This window comes from Neltuma alba, unplaced genomic scaffold, assembly GCF_004799145.2.
Source record: "Neltuma alba isolate B1F8T4 unplaced genomic scaffold, ASM479914v2 tig00004928_pilon, whole genome shotgun sequence".
NCBI lineage: Eukaryota > Viridiplantae > Streptophyta > Magnoliopsida > Fabales > Fabaceae > Neltuma > Neltuma alba.
Window position 1 is genome coordinate 666,918 of NW_021633912.1, and position 17,090 is coordinate 684,007.

The 17,090-nt window shown below is 37.3% G+C and overlaps 5 protein-coding genes across 7 annotated transcripts; all 5 read left to right on the top strand.

Moving 5' to 3' along the window:
• The first annotated feature begins 1,268 nt into the window (after positions 1-1,268).
• Positions 1,269-3,329, top strand: LOC114746225 (uncharacterized). 2 transcript variants are annotated; one of them, XM_028934447.1, is made up of 5 exons: positions 1,269-1,612; positions 1,889-1,990; positions 2,568-2,632; positions 2,791-2,846; positions 2,951-3,329. In XM_028934447.1, exons 1-5 carry the CDS (start codon positions 1,404-1,406, stop codon positions 3,083-3,085), a joined length of 567 nt encoding a protein of 188 aa, XP_028790280.1. In that variant the 5' UTR covers positions 1,269-1,403; the 3' UTR covers positions 3,086-3,329. The 2 variants fall into 2 exon arrangements, with proteins under 2 accessions (XP_028790280.1, XP_028790281.1); XM_028934448.1 differs by having other exon boundaries at positions 1,894-1,990.
• An 804-nt stretch (positions 3,330-4,133) lies between these two features.
• LOC114746273 (uncharacterized) lies at positions 4,134-4,690 on the top strand. Its single transcript, XM_028934503.1, has one exon. It carries the CDS (start codon positions 4,208-4,210, stop codon positions 4,688-4,690), a length of 483 nt encoding a protein of 160 aa, XP_028790336.1. The 5' UTR covers positions 4,134-4,207.
• Positions 4,691-5,195: 505 nt separating this feature from the next.
• Positions 5,196-7,335, top strand: LOC114746276 (uncharacterized). 2 transcript variants are annotated; one of them, XM_028934506.1, is made up of 5 exons: positions 5,196-5,629; positions 5,911-6,007; positions 6,586-6,650; positions 6,808-6,863; positions 6,968-7,335. In XM_028934506.1, the coding sequence occupies exons 1-5, from the start codon at positions 5,446-5,448 to the stop codon at positions 7,100-7,102; spliced, it is 537 nt and encodes a 178-aa protein (XP_028790339.1). In that variant the 5' UTR covers positions 5,196-5,445; the 3' UTR covers positions 7,103-7,335. The 2 variants fall into 2 exon arrangements, with proteins under 2 accessions (XP_028790339.1, XP_028790338.1); XM_028934505.1 differs by having other exon boundaries at positions 5,198-5,629; positions 5,906-6,007.
• A 784-nt stretch (positions 7,336-8,119) lies between these two features.
• On the top strand, positions 8,120-8,844 carry LOC114746274 (uncharacterized). The gene is made up of 2 exons (XM_028934504.1): positions 8,120-8,610; positions 8,710-8,844. Exons 1-2 carry the CDS (start codon positions 8,194-8,196, stop codon positions 8,842-8,844), a joined length of 552 nt encoding a protein of 183 aa, XP_028790337.1. The 5' UTR covers positions 8,120-8,193.
• Positions 8,845-10,588: 1,744 nt separating this feature from the next.
• Positions 10,589-11,194, top strand: LOC114746181 (uncharacterized). Its single transcript, XM_028934372.1, has one exon. It carries the CDS (start codon positions 10,619-10,621, stop codon positions 11,009-11,011), a length of 393 nt encoding a protein of 130 aa, XP_028790205.1. The 5' UTR covers positions 10,589-10,618; the 3' UTR covers positions 11,012-11,194.
• The last annotated feature ends 5,896 nt before the right edge of the window (positions 11,195-17,090 follow it).

The following is a 17,090-nucleotide window of genomic DNA, read 5'->3' on the forward strand; positions in this document are numbered from 1 at the left end:
AAAAGGGCTTTGCTGAGAGAAATAAAGCCTATTTCAGTTATCTCTGCATATTGAACAGGATTGGTTTCTGAGGTCCTGTTTGCTGCAAAGTATTAAAAATGAAGAATAGAGATTGACATTGAAAATCTAAAACTACATTAAAAGGGTATTTAGTATGAGTAATTATATGATATCTGGGATTAGACAAATCCATATATGTGGGATTAGAGAATACTATAAGAGAAGGTGGTATTCTTCAATCCTGTCTATATGGGATTACCTAATTCTATGTGATAAGAAATTACTCATACTAAACATATTTTTAACACATGTTTTTAACCCCAATCCCAATCTTTATCTTTTATTTTCAATATTTCATACTCAACGTAGCCTTAGTATAGCACGACTTGTTTTACCACGAGGTTTGAAGTGAAGAGTCTGGCAAGAGTTTATCAGGTGACACCCCTTCGTGACCGCGTCCATGTGTGCTGTTCATTTCAGAACTAAAATGTTGACAAAGGCACTCACTACCACAAGCATGGACAAGAATGCTCACTCCATGCATAAAAAATTTATACCAGTTGCACCATTTGCGTCACATGATCACGAAATAGATATCATATGGGAGGAATACACAAATTTTTTAATATGGCCGTTCATCACCGGTTTAGGGTTGGCATCATAAGCAGTAGAAAGCCTACGAGTTGTGACAAAGCAAAATTACATTCAAATAATCATGGTTCATTAACAGAATTGCATCCCGAGAAAAAGAACGCTTAAAAAATTACATTTAGTTCGTTGACAGAATTTTCATAAATGATCAGATTTCAGTTTCAAAAACCCCGCGAGACATCGACTCAGTTTTTAGTGGTTGAACTGCTATTTGTTAACAGTCTTGAAATATTATTGGTTTTCGTTGAATAAAATATAATATGATCCTTATGAAGAAATTTCGTCGCCATGCTTTTGTTTTTTTTTTTTCAAGCTTCTTTCCTCTATTTCTTCAAAGCATAAAAACTAAAAAGCGGCGCTAAGGGAGGGAGTGAAGGACGTCAACGTGGCTTCCCCGCCGAAATGGAAAGGCCGACTTTAGTTTGGAGTGGGATTAAAGCTAAGGGGCGTGATAATGATTTGAGGCAAATCTAATGACGAATGGCGAACAATATTACAGAGTAAACAAGTGACTGTCAAAATCAAAACCTTATCCCCTGTCTGCTCTCTCTCATCGGCAGCTCAATCATGTGCCGGTAATTATCACTATGGCTTCCATTAATTTCTTGTCTCAAGAGGCTCCGCTCCTCAACACCGTCCAGGACCACCCACTCCTTTGCTCCCAGCGCATATGGATAATTAATTAGACACTGACACTGCACGCTGTTTGTGCTGTTCCGAGGTTGTTGCTTCTCTTTTTTAAATCATTCGAGATGTCCAAGATTCCTTTGATAATAGATGCCTGGCTTCGAGAAGCCCAGGAGGCTTCCCGATGGTTGGAGGACTTGGAGAGCAGAATCAAGCACGAACGTCTCATCCATCCCACTTCCGTACATTCCGCCCGATCCAAGTTATTGGAGCTCGGAGCTAAACTTGATCGCCTCGAATCCTTATTACGCAACCTACCGGCCAAACCCATCTTGTATATTCTCTCTCTCACTCACAATTCTTCAGTTGTCTTTCTTATCAAATTGATTGACATTCTGCGCTAATTTTATGAGCGGCTCATTCCTACGGTGGAAAATAGATTCATTGCTGTCAATATTTTGATTTGATAGCCGCGCTACTGAGACTGTAGGATTAGTTATTCGAGCGGCAGAACCGATCCCTGCTGATTTGGTAGATTTACAATTTACATTAGAACTAGAGAAGAAATATTTGCTTGAGTCGGTAACGCATGTGTACAGTTAATTTTCAGAACAGATGAAGATGTGGAATATCGATGGAAAATGCTTAAAGATATCCAGCTGAGAACAAAATCATTGGTTTCTAGCATCTCTGCAGTGCCATCGCAAGACTGGTGAGTACCTATTCATGGCCTTTCTTTTCTACCTACTCGAAGCTAACCGAACCAATTTTAATTCAGCCACTATTTGCATGTACTAAGCATTTTCTTAGTATCTTGCATTTAGATATTTCCCCATGTCTTAGAGAGAACACAATAGTGGTAAGAGGGGCTGTCAATTCTCGAAAGACAGAGTTGGACATCATCACTTTTCCATGGGTGGGGTAACCAACGCATGGATACTTAGAATGTTTCATACAAGCACTGGGTAATCTGCTAGTTTTTCCGATCAAATATGGTAGGAGTTGCTTTGTGATGATATTTTTCCATATCAATTTTAGGTCTTTTTAATTTGTCGATCAAGTATCTTTGGTGCAGCCCTAGTTAAATGATGAGAGAGTTGGCCTACTTCAATTTTGCCCTCGCTTTCCTCTCTTTAATCGTCCTTAGCTTTATTTGAAGCGCTAGAGAGGTGAAGCTGGATCGAATGTTCTACTTTTGTCGGTGATCATTGTATATCTATTCTGTTGATGGAAATAGACCCGTAGTTTCACCTTTCATTCTGGTGCTTGTGCTTCTTCATTCTGTGCAGGCCAAGAGATGTTCCCGCAGCAGATTCTGAGGAATGCAACGTAAGCCCTGATAGTTATGACCAAGGTGCAAAATAAGTGCCCTTTCTTATGGCCTCCCTTTCATACATAATTGAAAGCAACCATGTAGAATGAAACTCAAGAAATGAAACACACAAGCACGTGTCTTGTTATGATCTGGTTCATCACCTGCACTGTGTCCCATAATTTTGATTACTTTTCCAGATCAGACGAAAACCTCATACCCCAGAGATAGTGCAGAGTTGCTGAAACCTCTTGTGGTGAGATTTTGTGATCATGAAGACTATAATCCTTGACAATCAGTTTTATAGAATTTACGCGGCCTGCATGATCTTATTTATTTATTTGGGTCTGTTGATGGCAGTCGGATGCCGCCAGCAGAAGTGAGGGGCACGCAATGCCAATGTTTTGGGTATGGAAGGCTTGCTCCACAATCTTTTTATTCCTGGCACTCGCCGCTCTTCTATTTCTCATAGCTCTTCTCTGCACAGCCTTCTGACCCCATCAACAACAATCCAATCCTCAACTTCTTTCATCGCTTGTCGTATTCCCAGTAACTATACGCATATAGCAGAACCATTTCTTTTTTCAAAATATATGTTTGTGTGCATGTACATTTCCCAGTTGAGGATTCAATTTATGTCTTGTGCAGAATCTGATGAGAAATTAAGTCATATTAATCATTACTTGTGAACAAAATATGATATGCTATATAAATTTAACATTTTAGATTCATTCAAACATTTTTTGTTTCATAGTTCTGTAGTACCTCGAATCATGTTAACAAGGAGGCTTTCGCTGGAAATTTTGTTAAATTTACCAAAACGCACGTTGCATCCAGAATCCAAATGCCATATGATGTGAACAATTTAACCTTATGTTACGTTGTCGATACATTGACAAAAAATTTTCCTTTTCTTTCATTCAAGTCATAAATAAAAAGTTTGTTTAGATTGATTTATAAGTAGCTTTTCAAATGTAATTTACGTGATACGAGATAAATATATGAAGAGAATTTTGTTTTGGCTCACGTGAACTTGCTTAAAAGTTCGTTTTAAACGGAGCTCCAAACAAGCCTAAAATGAATATCACTGTATAGAATTAAAAAAAAAAAAAAAGGTGCATATGCACGGAACAAGTTAAAATGACTAAAGGAAAAATATCGTTGTCATAGACCAAGTAAATAAAAAGTATGATATTGGATTAAAATACAAAAATAAAACTTTTATAAAATTCAAAGGCCAGAAATATTTGCAGACCACATCACTAACATGTGTTACAAGAAAAGAATGAAAGAAAGAATACTAGAAATAAAGCGAGGTGGAGTAGTTGCTAAGAAATTCGATTCTTGTGTAAAGTAATAAGTTTCGGGAGTGGCCAGAGAAAAAAGGTGAAGTTGGCTACAGAGTGGTTGGTGTGATTTTGATATTCATAAATCATAATTTTGTTAAAAGTCAAATTATCTGGTTGGAGCGTTGGAAAGACCAGCGTTTCGGACTTTCGGGCGTTAGAAGTTTTGAAGCATATATAAGGAGAGAGTGAGGACGCAATACCTGATACTCTACAGACGAAGGCATTTCGGAGCATTGGAATTATCAAGTCTGAATTCCAAACCCCAACAATGAACGTTGCGGTTGTGAATAGCTCCACGATCACGAAGTTTGTGGATGACAAGAACACGTTTGATAAATTCGTGCGGGAACGGCTTGCGTTGCTTGATGAAGATGGCGACGGAGTGCTTTCGCCAGACGATGTTCGCGGCGGATTCAGCAAGTTATTGCCATTAGGTTACTATCCCCGAGAAAAGGACGAGATTGATGGGCTCTGCAGATCGGTCTTCGAGAGGTTTGATGAAGATCAAAACGGATGGCTGGATGGCAACGAGTTCAAGTCCTTCATGACCGAGATTATGAATGCTCTTGCTCGTGGCATCGGTGGCTCTCCCCTCGTTGTTGTTCTTGAACAAGGCAGCTTCCTTTCCAAGGCTGTTCACCACGAATTGGCCAGAGATAGCGCAGAGTTGCTGAAACCTCTTGTGGTGAGATTTTGTGATCATGAAGACTATAATCCTTTCAGTTCTATAGAATTTACGTGGCCTGCATGATCTTATTTATTTATCTGGGTCTGTTGATGGCAGTCGGATGTCGCCAGCAGAAGTGAGGGGCAGGCAATGTCAATGTTTTGGGCATGGAAGGCTTGCTCCCCAATCTCGTTATTCCTGGCACTCGCCACTCTTCTGTTTTTTCTAACTCTTCTCCGCACAGCCTTCTGACCCCATCAACAACAATCCGATCCTCAACTTGCTTCGAGCGTGTTTGGGATGCCGTGTGGGTCCCAAACGTGCATCCCAACTGAAGTTGTAGGTGAGAGGAAAAAACATGTTTAGGGCCACATTTTATAAACCTGGGTTTTGTTCTTCAAATAGACTTCTGTAAAAAGTTACTTTTGAGCTGCTTTTTTTCAGTTTCCAAGGCGTTTATTGATGCCGTTGGAGTAGTAATTGGATTTTAAAATTTGTTATCTACTCTGACATTCTTGCATGTATTTTCTCTTTCCTGACGAATGGCGAACAATATTACAGAGTAAGCAAGTGACTGTCAAAATCAAAACCTTATCCCCTGTCTGCTCTCTCTCATCGGCAGCTCAATCATGTGCCGGTAATTATCACTATGGCTTCCATTAATTTCTTGTCTCAAGAGGCTCCGCTCCTCAACGCCGTCCAGGACCACCCACTCCTTTGCTCCCAGCGCATATGGATAATTAATTAGACACTGACACTGCACGCTGTTTGTGCTGTTCCGAGGTTGTTGCTTCTCTTTTTTAAATCATTCGAGATGTCCAAGATTCCTTTGATAATAGATGCCTGGCTTCGAGAAGCCCAGGAGGCTTCCCGATGGTTGGAGGACTTGGAGAGCAGAATCAAGCACGAACGTCTCATCCATCCCACTTCCGTACATTCCGCCCGATCCAAGTTATTGGAGCTCGGAGCTAAACTTGATCGCCTCGAATCCTTATTACGCAACCTACCGGCCAAACCCATCTTGTATATTCTCTCTCTCACTCACAATTCTTCAGTTGTCTTTCTTGTCAAATTGATTGACATTCTGCGCTAATTTTATGAGCGGCTCATTCCTACGGTGGAAAATAGATTCATTGCTGTCAATATTTTGATTTGATAGCCGCGCTACTGAGACTGTAGGATTAGTTATTCGAGCGGCAGAACCGATCCCTGCTGATTTGGTAGATTTACAATTTACATTAGAACTAGAGAAGAAATATTTGCTTGAGTCGGTAACGCATGTGTACAGTTAATTTTCAGAACAGATGAAGATGTGGAATATCGATGGAAAATGCTTAAAGATATCCAGCTGAGAACAAAATCATTGGTTTCTAGCATCTCTGCAGTGCCATCGCAAGACTGGTGAGTACCTATTCATGGCCTTTCTTTTCTACCTACTCGAAGCTAACCGAACCAATTTTAATTCGGCCACTATTTGAATGTACTAAGCATTTTATTAGTATCTTGCATTTAGATATTTCCCCATGTCTTAAGAGAGAACACAATATAGTGGTAAGAGGGGCTGTCAATTCTCGAAAGACAGAGTTGGACATCATCACTTTTCCATGGGTGGGGTAGCAAACGCATGGATACTTATAATGTTTCATATAAGAACTGGGTAATCTGCTAATTTTTCCAATCAACTATGGTAGGAGTTGCTTTGTGATGATATTTCCATATCAATTTTAGGTCTTTTTAATTTGTCGATCAAGAATCTTTGGTGCAGCACTAGTTAAATGATGACAGAGTTGGCCTACTTCAATTTTGCCCTCGCTTTCCTCTCTTTAATCGTCCTTAGCTTTATTTGAAGCGCTAGAGAGGTGAAGCTGGATCGAATGTTCTACTTTTGTCGGTGATCATTGTATATCTATTCTGTTGATAGAAATAGACCCGTAGGTTCACCTTTCGTTCTGGTGCTTGTGCTTCTTCATTCTGTGCAGGCCAAGAGATGTTCCCGCAGCAGATTCTGAGGAATGCAACGTAAGCCCTGATAGTTATGACCAAGGTGCAAAATAAGTGCCCTTTCTTATGGCCTCCCTTTCATACATAATTGAAAGCAACCATGTAGAATGAAACTCAAGAAATGAAACACACAAGCACGTGTCTGTTATGATCTGGTTCATCACCTGCACTGTGTCCCATAATTTTGATTACTTTTCCAGATCAGACGAAAACCTCATACCCCAGAGATAGCGCAGAGTTGCTGAAACCTCTTGTGGTGAGATTTTGTGATCATGAAGACTATAATCCTTGACAATCAGTTTTATAGAATTTACGCGGCCTGCATGATCTTATTTATTTATTTGGGTCTGTTGATGGCAGTCGGATGCCGCCAGCAGAAGTGAGGGGCACGCAATGCCAATGTTTTGGTTATGGAAGGCTTGCTCCACAATCTTTTTATTCCTGGCACTTGCCGCTCTTCTATTTCTCATAGCTCTTCTCTGCACAGCCTTCTGACCCCATCAACAACAATCCAATCCTCAACTTATTTCATCGCTTGTCGTATTCCCAGTAACTATACGCATATAGCAGAACCATTTCTTTTTTCAAAATATATGTTTGTGTGCATGTACATTTCCCAGTTGAGGATTCAATTTATGTCTTGTGCAGAATCTGATGAGAAATTAAGTCATATTAATCATTACTTGTGAACAAAATATGATATGCTATATAAATTTAACATTTTAGATGCATTCAAACATTTTTTGTTTCATAGTTCTGTAGTACCTCGAATCATGTTAACAAGGACGCTTTCGCTGGAAATTTTGTTAAATTTACCAAAACGCACGTTGCATCCAAAATCCAAATGCCATATGATGTGAACAATTTAACCTTATGTTACGTTGTCGATACATTGACAAAAAATTTTCCTTTTCTTTCGATTAAGTCATAAATAAAAAGTTTGTTTAGATTGACTTATAAGTAGCTTTTCAAATATAATTTACGAGATACGACGTAAGTATACAAAGAGAATTTTATTTTAACTTATGTGAACTTGTTTAAAAATTCATTTTGAACAGAGCTCCAAACAAGCCCAAAATGAATATCACGGCATAGAAATTTTTTTAAAAAAAAAAATACTAGGTGTTAAAATGAGTTGTCACAGACCAAGTAAACAAAAAGTATGATATTGGATTAAAATACAAAAATAAAACTTTTATAAAATTCAAAGGCCAGAAATATTTGCAGGCCACATCACTAACGTGTTACAAAAAGAGAATGAAAGAAAGAATACTAGAAATAAAGCGACGTGGAGTAGTTGCTAAGAAATTCGATTCTTGTGTAAAGTAACAAGTTTTGGGAGTACAGTGGCCGGAGAAAAAAGGTGAAGTTGGTTACATAGTGGTCGATGTGATGTTGATATTCATAAATCATAATTTTGTTAAAAGTCAAATTATATGGTTGGAGTGTTGGAAAGGCCAGCGTTTCGGGCGTTAGAAGTTTTGAAGCATATAAAAGGAGAGAGTGAGGACGCAATACCTGATACTCTATAGACGAAGGCATTTCGAAGCATTGGAACCATCAAATCTGAATTCCAAACCCAAACAATGAACGTTGCGGTTGTGAATAGCTCCACGATCACGAAGTTTGTGGATGACAAGAACACGTTTGATAAATTCGTGCGGGAATGGCTTGCGGTGCTTGATGAAGATGGCGATGGAGTGCTTTCGCCAGACGATGTTCGCGGCGGATTCCGCAAGTTATTGCCATTAGGTTACTATCCCCGAGAAAAGGACGAGATTGATGGGCTCTGCAGATCGGTATTCGAGAGGTTTGATGAAGACCGAAATGGATGGCTGGATGGCAACGAGTTCAAGTCCTTCATGACCGAGATTATGAATGCTCTTGCTCGTGGCATCAGTGGCTCTCCCCTCGTTGTTGTTCTTGAACAAGGCAGCTTCCTTTCCAAGGCTGTTCACCACGAATTGGCCAGAGATAGCGCAGAGTTGCTGAAACCTCTTGTGGTGAGAGTTTGTGATCATGAAGACTATAATCCTTTCAGTTTTATAGAATTTACGTGGCCTGCATGATCTTATTTATTTATCTGGGTCTGTTGATGGCAGTCGGATGTCGCCAACAGAAGTGAGGGGCAGGCAATGTCAATGTTTTGGGCATGGAAGGCTTGCTCCCCAATCTCGTTATTCCTGGCACTCGCCGCTCTTCTGTTCTTTCTAGCTCTTCTCTGCACAGCCTTCTGACCCCATCAACAACAATCCAATCCTCAACTTACTTCGAGCGTGTTTGGGATGCCGTTTGGGCCCCAAACGTGCATCCCAACCGAAGAAGTTGTAGGTGGGTGGGAGGAAAAAACATGTTTAGGCCCACATTTTACAAACCTGGGTTTTGGTCTTCAAATAGACTTCTGCAAAAAGTTATTTTAAGCTGCTTTTTTCCAGTTTCCAAGGCGTTTATTGATACCGTTGGAGTAGTAATTGGATTTTAAAATTTGTTATCTACTCTGACATTCCTGCATGTATTTTATCTTTCCTGATGTAAGAGAAAACAAGATACAATCGTTTGAGATAAAAAATAGAACAGAGGCCTCCCCAACATCTTCATTATATATAATTTCTTTCTAATAATAAATTTAATTTTTTTTAGTAATTTTATTTTCCTTACTTTTTTTTAAAATGGTTACATTATCTATATGATTTCTTTCTAATAATAAATTTAATTTCTTTATTTTTAGTAATTTTATTTTCCTTCTTTTAAAATGGTTACATTATATATATAATTTCTTTCTAATGATAAATTAAATTTCTTTATTTTTAATAATTTTATTTTCCTTACTTCTTTTCAAATGGTCATATTATATATATATATATATAATATTAGATATGTAGTACTTAATAAAATTTATGTTCGTTTAAGTTATGTTGCATTCAAACTTACTTTTTCATTTATCATCCAAATAAATTTCAATTTCTCAAACTGATTTTTTTATAAAATTCAATCCAAATATAAATCACATTACACTATCTGACTTTACTCAATCAGATTGAAAAAAAATTACTTCTACGACTGTTAATCCAAACACACCCTTACTATACGCATACAGCAGAACTGTTTCTTTTTCTCAAATATATGTTTGTGTGCATGTACATTTCTCAGTTGAGGATTCAATTTCTGTCTTGCGTAGAATTTGATGAGAAATTAAGTCATATTAATCATTACTTGTGAACAAAATATTATATGCTTTTTTTTTTACCAGCAAATATGACATGCTATAACATTTTAGATTCATTCAAACATTTTTGTTTCATAGTTCTGTAGTAGTACCTTGAATCATGTTAGGCAAATTAACAAGGAGGCTTTCGCTGGAAATTTTGTTAAATTTGCATCCAAAATCCAAATGCCGTATGATGTGAACAATTTAACTTGATGTTACGTTGCTGATGTATTGACAATTTTTTTTCCTTTTCTTTCGTTTAAGTCATAAATAAAATGAATGTCACTGTATACACATTTTTTTACTAGGTGCATATGTACGGAACGAGTTAAAATGACTAAAGGGAAAATATCGTTGTCATGGACCAAATAAATTAAAAATATGATATGTTTTTTGGATTAAAATACAAAAATAAAACTTTTATAAAATTCAAAGGCCAGAAATATTTGTAGGCCACATCACGAGCATGTGTTACAAAAAGAGAATGAAAGAAAGAATACTAGAAATAAAGCTACATGGAGTAGTTGCTAAGAAATTCGATTCTTGTGTAAAGTAACAAGTTTCGGGAGTGGCCAGAGAAAAAGGGTGAGGTTGGTTACAGAGTGGTCGTCGGTCGATGTGATATTGATATTCATAAATCATAATTTTGTTAAAAGTCAAATTATATGGTTGAAGCGTTGGAAAGGCCAGCGTTTCGGGCGTTAGTAGTTTTTGAGCATATATAAGAAGAGTGTGAGGACGCAATGCCTGATACTCTATAGCCGAAGGCATTCGGATGCCAATCTGAATTCCAAACCCCAACAATGAGCATTGCCGTTGTCAGTTGCTCGACGATCACGGAGTTTGTGGATGACAAGAACACGTTTGATAAATTCGCGCGGGAATGGCTTGCGGTGCTTGATGAAGACGGCGACGGAGTGCTTTCGCAGGACGATGTTCGCGGCGTATTCCGCAAGTTATTGCCATTAGGTTACTATCCCCGAGAAAAGGCTGAGATTGATGGGCTCTGCAGATCGGTCTTCGAGAGGTTTGATGAAGACCGAAATGGATGGCTGGACGGCAACGAGTTCAAGTCCTTCATGACCGAGATTATGAATGCTCTTGCTCGTGGCATCAGTGGCTCTCCCCTCATTGTTGTTCTTGAACAAGGTAGCTTCCTTTCCAAGGCTTTTCAGCACGAATTGGCCAGAGATTGATCCCCTCTTCGGCCCGCCTCTCTTTATTTCTCCTCCCCCTTTTCATTTCATTTTGTTTTCCCTCCGGCTTCTTTTAGTGTGCCGTCTTCAAGATTCGATTTCTTCTTTCGTTTGTGTTCTCGATCTAGTTGGTTGATATTGGGGAAAAAGGGGGGGTCAACACAAATTTGCATATCGACCTAGTTTTGGCTTCAGATCTGAACTTTTTAGCTTTTAGCTTAAATAATAATAATAATAATAATTTAGCAATGGAAATGATGCAGTGACAGAAAACAGAGAAATCAAGGACAAAATGAGAAACTCTTATTGACAGCACTAGTGTCAGCGATTAAGAAAACATAATAAATCTGGCTCAATTCAGGGAACAAATCGTCAAATTCAGTGACTCTTGGCTTGTTGTTTTGAGAACCAGCTTATAAGTAGTTTATAAATAACTTTTTAATAATGATTTACGAAATACAAGGCAAGTACGTGAGAGGAGTTTTATCTCAACTTACATGAAACGTGTTTATGAGAGATTTTCACTGCTCTGCCAAACAGGGTCTAAATGAGTGAACTTTTTGCAAAATTCCTCCCTGTGATAAGTAAACCCTTTGCATGCATTTTAATTGAATCAATCATTCTCTCTTTCTTTTTCTTCTCCCCTCTACAAAACCACGTCATGCATCGGAAAAATTTTTGTTTAGAAGAACTCGCATGCTAAATTGGCTGGAGCGGGCAAATCGGTACTGGGCCATATAGCCCGATTACAGCCGGACATTTTGGGCCAATAGTTAAAACCCGTGTCACTTTTGTTTTTAAAGGCTATTTCCGTCCTTCGCATCAAAATAAAGTCATATTACCTCCGATTCTGAATATAAGATATTATTTGATTTTTATTTTAATCATAAATATGAGACCTCAATTCACTTTGTCTATCATATTTATGTATTTTTTTCAAGTTAGTCATTCTAATAATGGTAGTTCTAGCTAATATACTTAATTAGTAAGGATATTTTAGGAAAGACAACACCTATTTATTACAAATAACTAATTTGACTTATTTTTTTAATTTTGTTAAATTAGTTAACTAGCTCTTATAATTAGAATCAGAGGTAGTATTTCATTATTTCTCTAGCCTGTCACTTTGTCCTCACTTTTTTAACAAAGTGAACTTTGAAAATAAAATAAACGAAAATGGATGGTATAATATTTAAAAAAATTATAAGAATAGCTGTGAATAAAAAGCACGAGAGCATGCAGCATGATGTCTGTTATGTATTAATTAATTAATAGATAATGCGCTTTGCATTGTCTCGAAAGAGAAGGAATAAGTGATTTATATAAAATTACAGTAGATGCTGTATGCGTCCCTGCATGGATGGGAATCAACTTGATTTTCAAAGCTGGGCAGCCGCCTTTCATCTTTTGGATGGTGCCATGCTCCATCACTTTGTTATTTAGTTGTCTTAAATTTAATATGGTCCACCCGTCTCTCTTGATCTTTATCGTAACTTTATGCCCCAGATAAGGACTTATTAAGACATGCTTTTCTCCCGACTTGATCATAAAGCTTTTCCATTGAGTCTCTAAAGTATTACTTTTTCTGTTTAATTGATTTTCTAACATCAAAGCCTCTCAATTTAAACATTAAACAAACTAAATAATTTTTAAGGGTTTTCCACACTCGAAACATCATTTTCGCACGAAAGGGATGCTTTGGTACGCAATCAAATGTGATAGGGAGGAATTGAAGTATTGCAAAATTTTTGTTTATAATGTAATTTAACGGATATGTTCTGATTCTGGCGGTGTACCTGTGGAAACATACCATCAGAAAATGCCCGCATTATACATAAACCAGCTAGAAAACAAAATAATGGGCCATGCAACTTGATCAATTACCTAATCATCTTTTTTTATGGTCCATTGTTGTTCTCTTTTGACTGATCCTTTGCATGCCCTTGACTTTCTAGAAGCCTTCAGCAGTCGGAACACGGAAGATTTGGATTTTGGATCACCACTACTGGCTCGTTTGGGACAGTGGATGGCCAGTTCTCGGCCCCAAATTTGTCACTATTTACCCTTTTAGTTTTTATCTTATACGTTGGCCTTTCACGCCACTCATGGCGTTGCAACAGTTTTTTCTTACAAGTATTTCATTGCATCTTTCATCTGTAGAGTTTAGACGCAATGATTATGGTGTACCGAATATCAGCATGTTAATTTAGCATGTATATTCCACAAAAAAAGGCCATTCGTAACTTACAAGTAGTGTGATTTGAGGTTTTCTTTTTATTCCACAGAAATATCAATATATTGAACATATACCCCATGATTGGAAGTCTGGAACAGCGTCTCTTTCCTAAATTTAATTGATATAGGAAATTATTGGGGCGCGCTTCGACTGAGGCCGGCGTAGGGAAAGAAGTGTGGTATTGCATGTCCGCGTCAATAGTGGGAAAGGGAGCGAGGAGAAAATTGAAGTTCCTCACCGTCATGATTCACTCACTGATTGAAGAAGGTCACGTAGAAAACGGAGAGGGGCAATTCAGTGTCAAAAACCACCACGGCAAACAAATTTATTATTATATCCTGTTGACGTAAAGGCAGAGAAGGGGGTGATTCTTATCGTTTGGGAAATATATGTGATATAGGAAAATGAATGAGCCTGAAAAGAAGGCCACCAGCCAGGCTCGTCACGTGGAAGGCCAAACTTCACAGGGAGAGACAGGCGCACACAATGAAACCACAGCATCCACAAGATATTAGATGGTGGCAGCAGGTGATGGAGGAGGCTGGCCGGCCCCACACTTGAGCACAAACATCCCTACAACACACGATCGAGAAGGGCAGAGACAGGGGCATCACCACCACACAGCCTCGTATCTTCTGATGTGCTGGTTAATGGTGGTGGGGACACATTAGTTCCCTGATTCGTACACCTCCTCCGTCCGCTTCTGTTCGTACTCTTTTTCCGTGGGTGATTTTAATTTGCAGCGTAATCAGCACGCACTCACATCACTCACTTCCATTTAAATTAACAAACCCGTGTTCCAATTTGTCGCCGTGTCGTTCCTGATTTGAGATTGGGATAAGCGACTGCAACTCGGCAAGCTTAGCCCAGGGGCAGGAGATAGAACTAAAACACATTAATTAGATATAACCATTTTGTGTTTGTATCCCTCTCCTGATGAGAAGCATTGGGGGCGAAGAGGTGCGTATTTAGGATCCCACCTCGTGTATCTGTGTGCCCTTATTTGGCAGTCATTGCACCCTACGCTCCCAACACCACACATGTCCCTTTGCCCTCATCACCCACACCCCTCTATTTTACTCTGCCATGGAAGAGTTTTATTAAAGTGTGTGAACTGTGTTTTCATTTACAGAAATACGATATGCCTGTGATCTTCAACAAATGCTATTTTGCACTCCAGAAACAAGCTACCTCATTGACCCTATTACATGAGTTTATAATTTTACTCTTAATTAACTTTTACTTTCTGTTCATCAAAAAACAAAAAAACTGTTCCTTTCTTAATTCGTATATATCAAATAACAGCAGAATTGAAAATTTATTAAATTTTAAAATAAAATTAGTAAGATTTATTTTTTCCCTATTTTAATAAAATGTTTTGAAACCTGAAAGTGTGCTTTTTTTTATAAAAAAAAAAAACCAGCTTGAAGGTGTGCTGTAAATAAAATCATAGAAGTATTAAGATATTGTTTATTGGGGGAAATATATAGTGCAACAGGGTTGAGGTTTCCCAGGATTAGGTAAAAGGTGCATTGCATGTAGTTTGTGGAGAGGAACCCCATGATTTTGGGTTTGAGATGCACAGGTGAATCCACATGGTCACGAGGAAGAAAATGGAGAAGGTATGCGCACGCGCGTTGGCGTCGTTTGGCGCGTCCAGCACATGTTCCTTCGTTTTAATCAACTACAATTATGAGCAGGTTGGCTTTTGGTGAGCCATAATAGGTAATAACATAGATACCCCGTCATTCGCTAACCAATAACCATTCATCCATCTTGAAACACCCCCCTCCAAAAAAAAAAAAAAACACTTTTATATTTCTCTGCATTGTTTGGTCGTCCTTTTCTTTTTCTTTCTTTTTTGCCCAACCCTTCTGATGTACGGCATTTCACGGAAACCCCCCCCCCCAAAAAAAAAAAGCTCGCGGCATCTTCGACTCATCGTTGCTGTTTTATGTCACGACAATAACGTCCCACCAGACTGAATATTTGTATCAATACTTGTTTGTTGTTTTTTTTTTTCAGTTTTTAAAAAGCAATACAGGTCTGAAATCCATTACAATGCACAAATTAGAACTATTTTTATCGCCACCGTACAAATGAGAAATATTTAGAAACTGCAGTCATCATTCATTTGAATATAATGCATTATATTTCCCTCTCAGTCTTCAATCGTGTAAATACAAATAATGATTATAAATTATAAAATTATATAAAATATTACTCTACATAATCATGTGATGGATAGTTTTTAAAAAGATAAAACCATATTGGAGATACCTATATTTTTTTTAATTTTCAATTTGACACTTATGTGTTTTTTTCTTAATTAAATTTTTAATTTTGTTTTATTAATATCATTAACTATTACATAGAGACTAAAAATACTAGCAGAAGAAAGCTATGAGAGTTATTGTTATTAAAAAATAAAATCAAATGACTCAATTGGGATGAAAAAAACACATAGATATCATATTTAAAATTCAGAGACCTTTTTCCTTTTAAAAATAACTAGATGTATGTGTTATATGAAACATATATAAAAAAAATGCATTTATAATTTTTTCACTATCATTTACTACCTCCGGTCCCAATTATAAGAGCCAGTTAATTAATTTGAGGAGATTAAAGAAGTAAGTTGAGTTAGTTATTTGTCCTAAATAGGTGTTATTTTTCCTAAAATATTCTTACTAATCAAGTGTATTAACTAGAACTATAATTATTAGAAGGATTATCTTAGAAAAAAATTGAGTAAATATGAGAGACAACGTGGATTGAAATCTTATATTTAGAACCAAAATAAAAGTCAAACAGGGCCTTATATTAAGAACCGGAAGTAGTATTATTTACCACTTTTTAATGATTGTTTTCTCGTTTTCTTTGGCAGGTTAACTAGTTTATGGGTGTGTTTGGATGAAACCAAACCGTGGTTTGGAAAAGTAATTCTGGAGAATAGATTATGGGAAAAATAGATTCTGTGAAAAATAGCTTTTGTAAAAAAGTGATTCTGAGAAGTGAGAGTGTTTGAATAGTTGTTATCAGAAGCACTTTTTATATATATAAATTACTAAAAAAAAGACATAAGTTAATATGATAATTACAGAAAAAATAAATTTTATGATATATTTTAATTTGAAGAAATAAAATTGTTAATAATATGTTTTTTACCAACATAATTAATAATACATAAGATAATATAAGTAATAAATAATTAATGTGTATATATATTTATAAAATATAAGATTAAATATATAAAAATTATGTTTATAAAAAAATAACAAGATATATCATATAGGCCCTCACACTCTCCTTTTTTCTCCAAAAGCAAAAAAATTTTGCTTTTTCTAAAACCATGGTTTTGGTTTTTGGAGGAGATGTTTAGGTGATTTATTCCCCAAACCATGGTTTGGGTCCTCAAACCATGACTTTGAGGTGTTACCCAAACACAGCCTATGTTTGGTTCTCGGCAATCCTTCCATCAAAATGTGAACCAACGTCGCGCGCACGCCTCATGTTCGGTTGACATAATACCGATATTCAAATCGCAGTCTTTTTACCGTATTGGGGAAAGCCTTTTTCCCGCATACCCGTATTCGACGAAAAGAAAAATTAAGTCCGGTAATCAATGTGTAATGACAAAACTGCCCGTTCTTGTTTGTTTCAAATCCCCCTTATTTTACCACCAAGTAGTCCGTAGTTTGCTGTGTGGCCCTTTTAATCATGCGCGCCTGATCTTATTTTGACTGGTGCTGGTGAGGCACAAATCAGAATTAGAAATATTGAGTTGTATATTATTAAAGAAGAAGAAGAGGGAATTAGAAATTGCGAGTTTTGCTGCTCAAA

Excerpts from the sequence above, each read along its gene's own strand:
- LOC114746274 (XM_028934504.1), top strand. The coding sequence starts at position 8,194 with ATGAACGTTGCGGTTGTGAATAGCTCCACGATCACGAAGTTTGTGGAT. Across the intron at positions 8,611-8,709 it reads AGTTGCTGAAACCTCTTGTG|TCGGATGTCGCCAACAGAAG; the intron begins GTGAGAGTTTGT and ends TGTTGATGGCAG.
- LOC114746181 (XM_028934372.1), top strand. The coding sequence starts at position 10,619 with ATGAGCATTGCCGTTGTCAGTTGCTCGACGATCACGGAGTTTGTGGAT.
- LOC114746276 (XM_028934505.1), top strand. The coding sequence starts at position 5,421 with ATGTCCAAGATTCCTTTGATAATAGATGCCTGGCTTCGAGAAGCCCAG. Across the intron at positions 5,630-5,905 it reads CTACCGGCCAAACCCATCTT|AACAGATGAAGATGTGGAAT; the intron begins GTATATTCTCTC and ends GTTAATTTTCAG. Across the intron at positions 6,008-6,585 it reads GCAGTGCCATCGCAAGACTG|GCCAAGAGATGTTCCCGCAG; the intron begins GTGAGTACCTAT and ends CATTCTGTGCAG.
- LOC114746273 (XM_028934503.1), top strand. The coding sequence starts at position 4,208 with ATGAACGTTGCGGTTGTGAATAGCTCCACGATCACGAAGTTTGTGGAT.
- LOC114746225 (XM_028934447.1), top strand. The coding sequence starts at position 1,404 with ATGTCCAAGATTCCTTTGATAATAGATGCCTGGCTTCGAGAAGCCCAG. Across the intron at positions 1,613-1,888 it reads CTACCGGCCAAACCCATCTT|AACAGATGAAGATGTGGAAT; the intron begins GTATATTCTCTC and ends GTTAATTTTCAG. Across the intron at positions 2,633-2,790 it reads CCCTGATAGTTATGACCAAG|ATCAGACGAAAACCTCATAC; the intron begins GTGCAAAATAAG and ends TTACTTTTCCAG.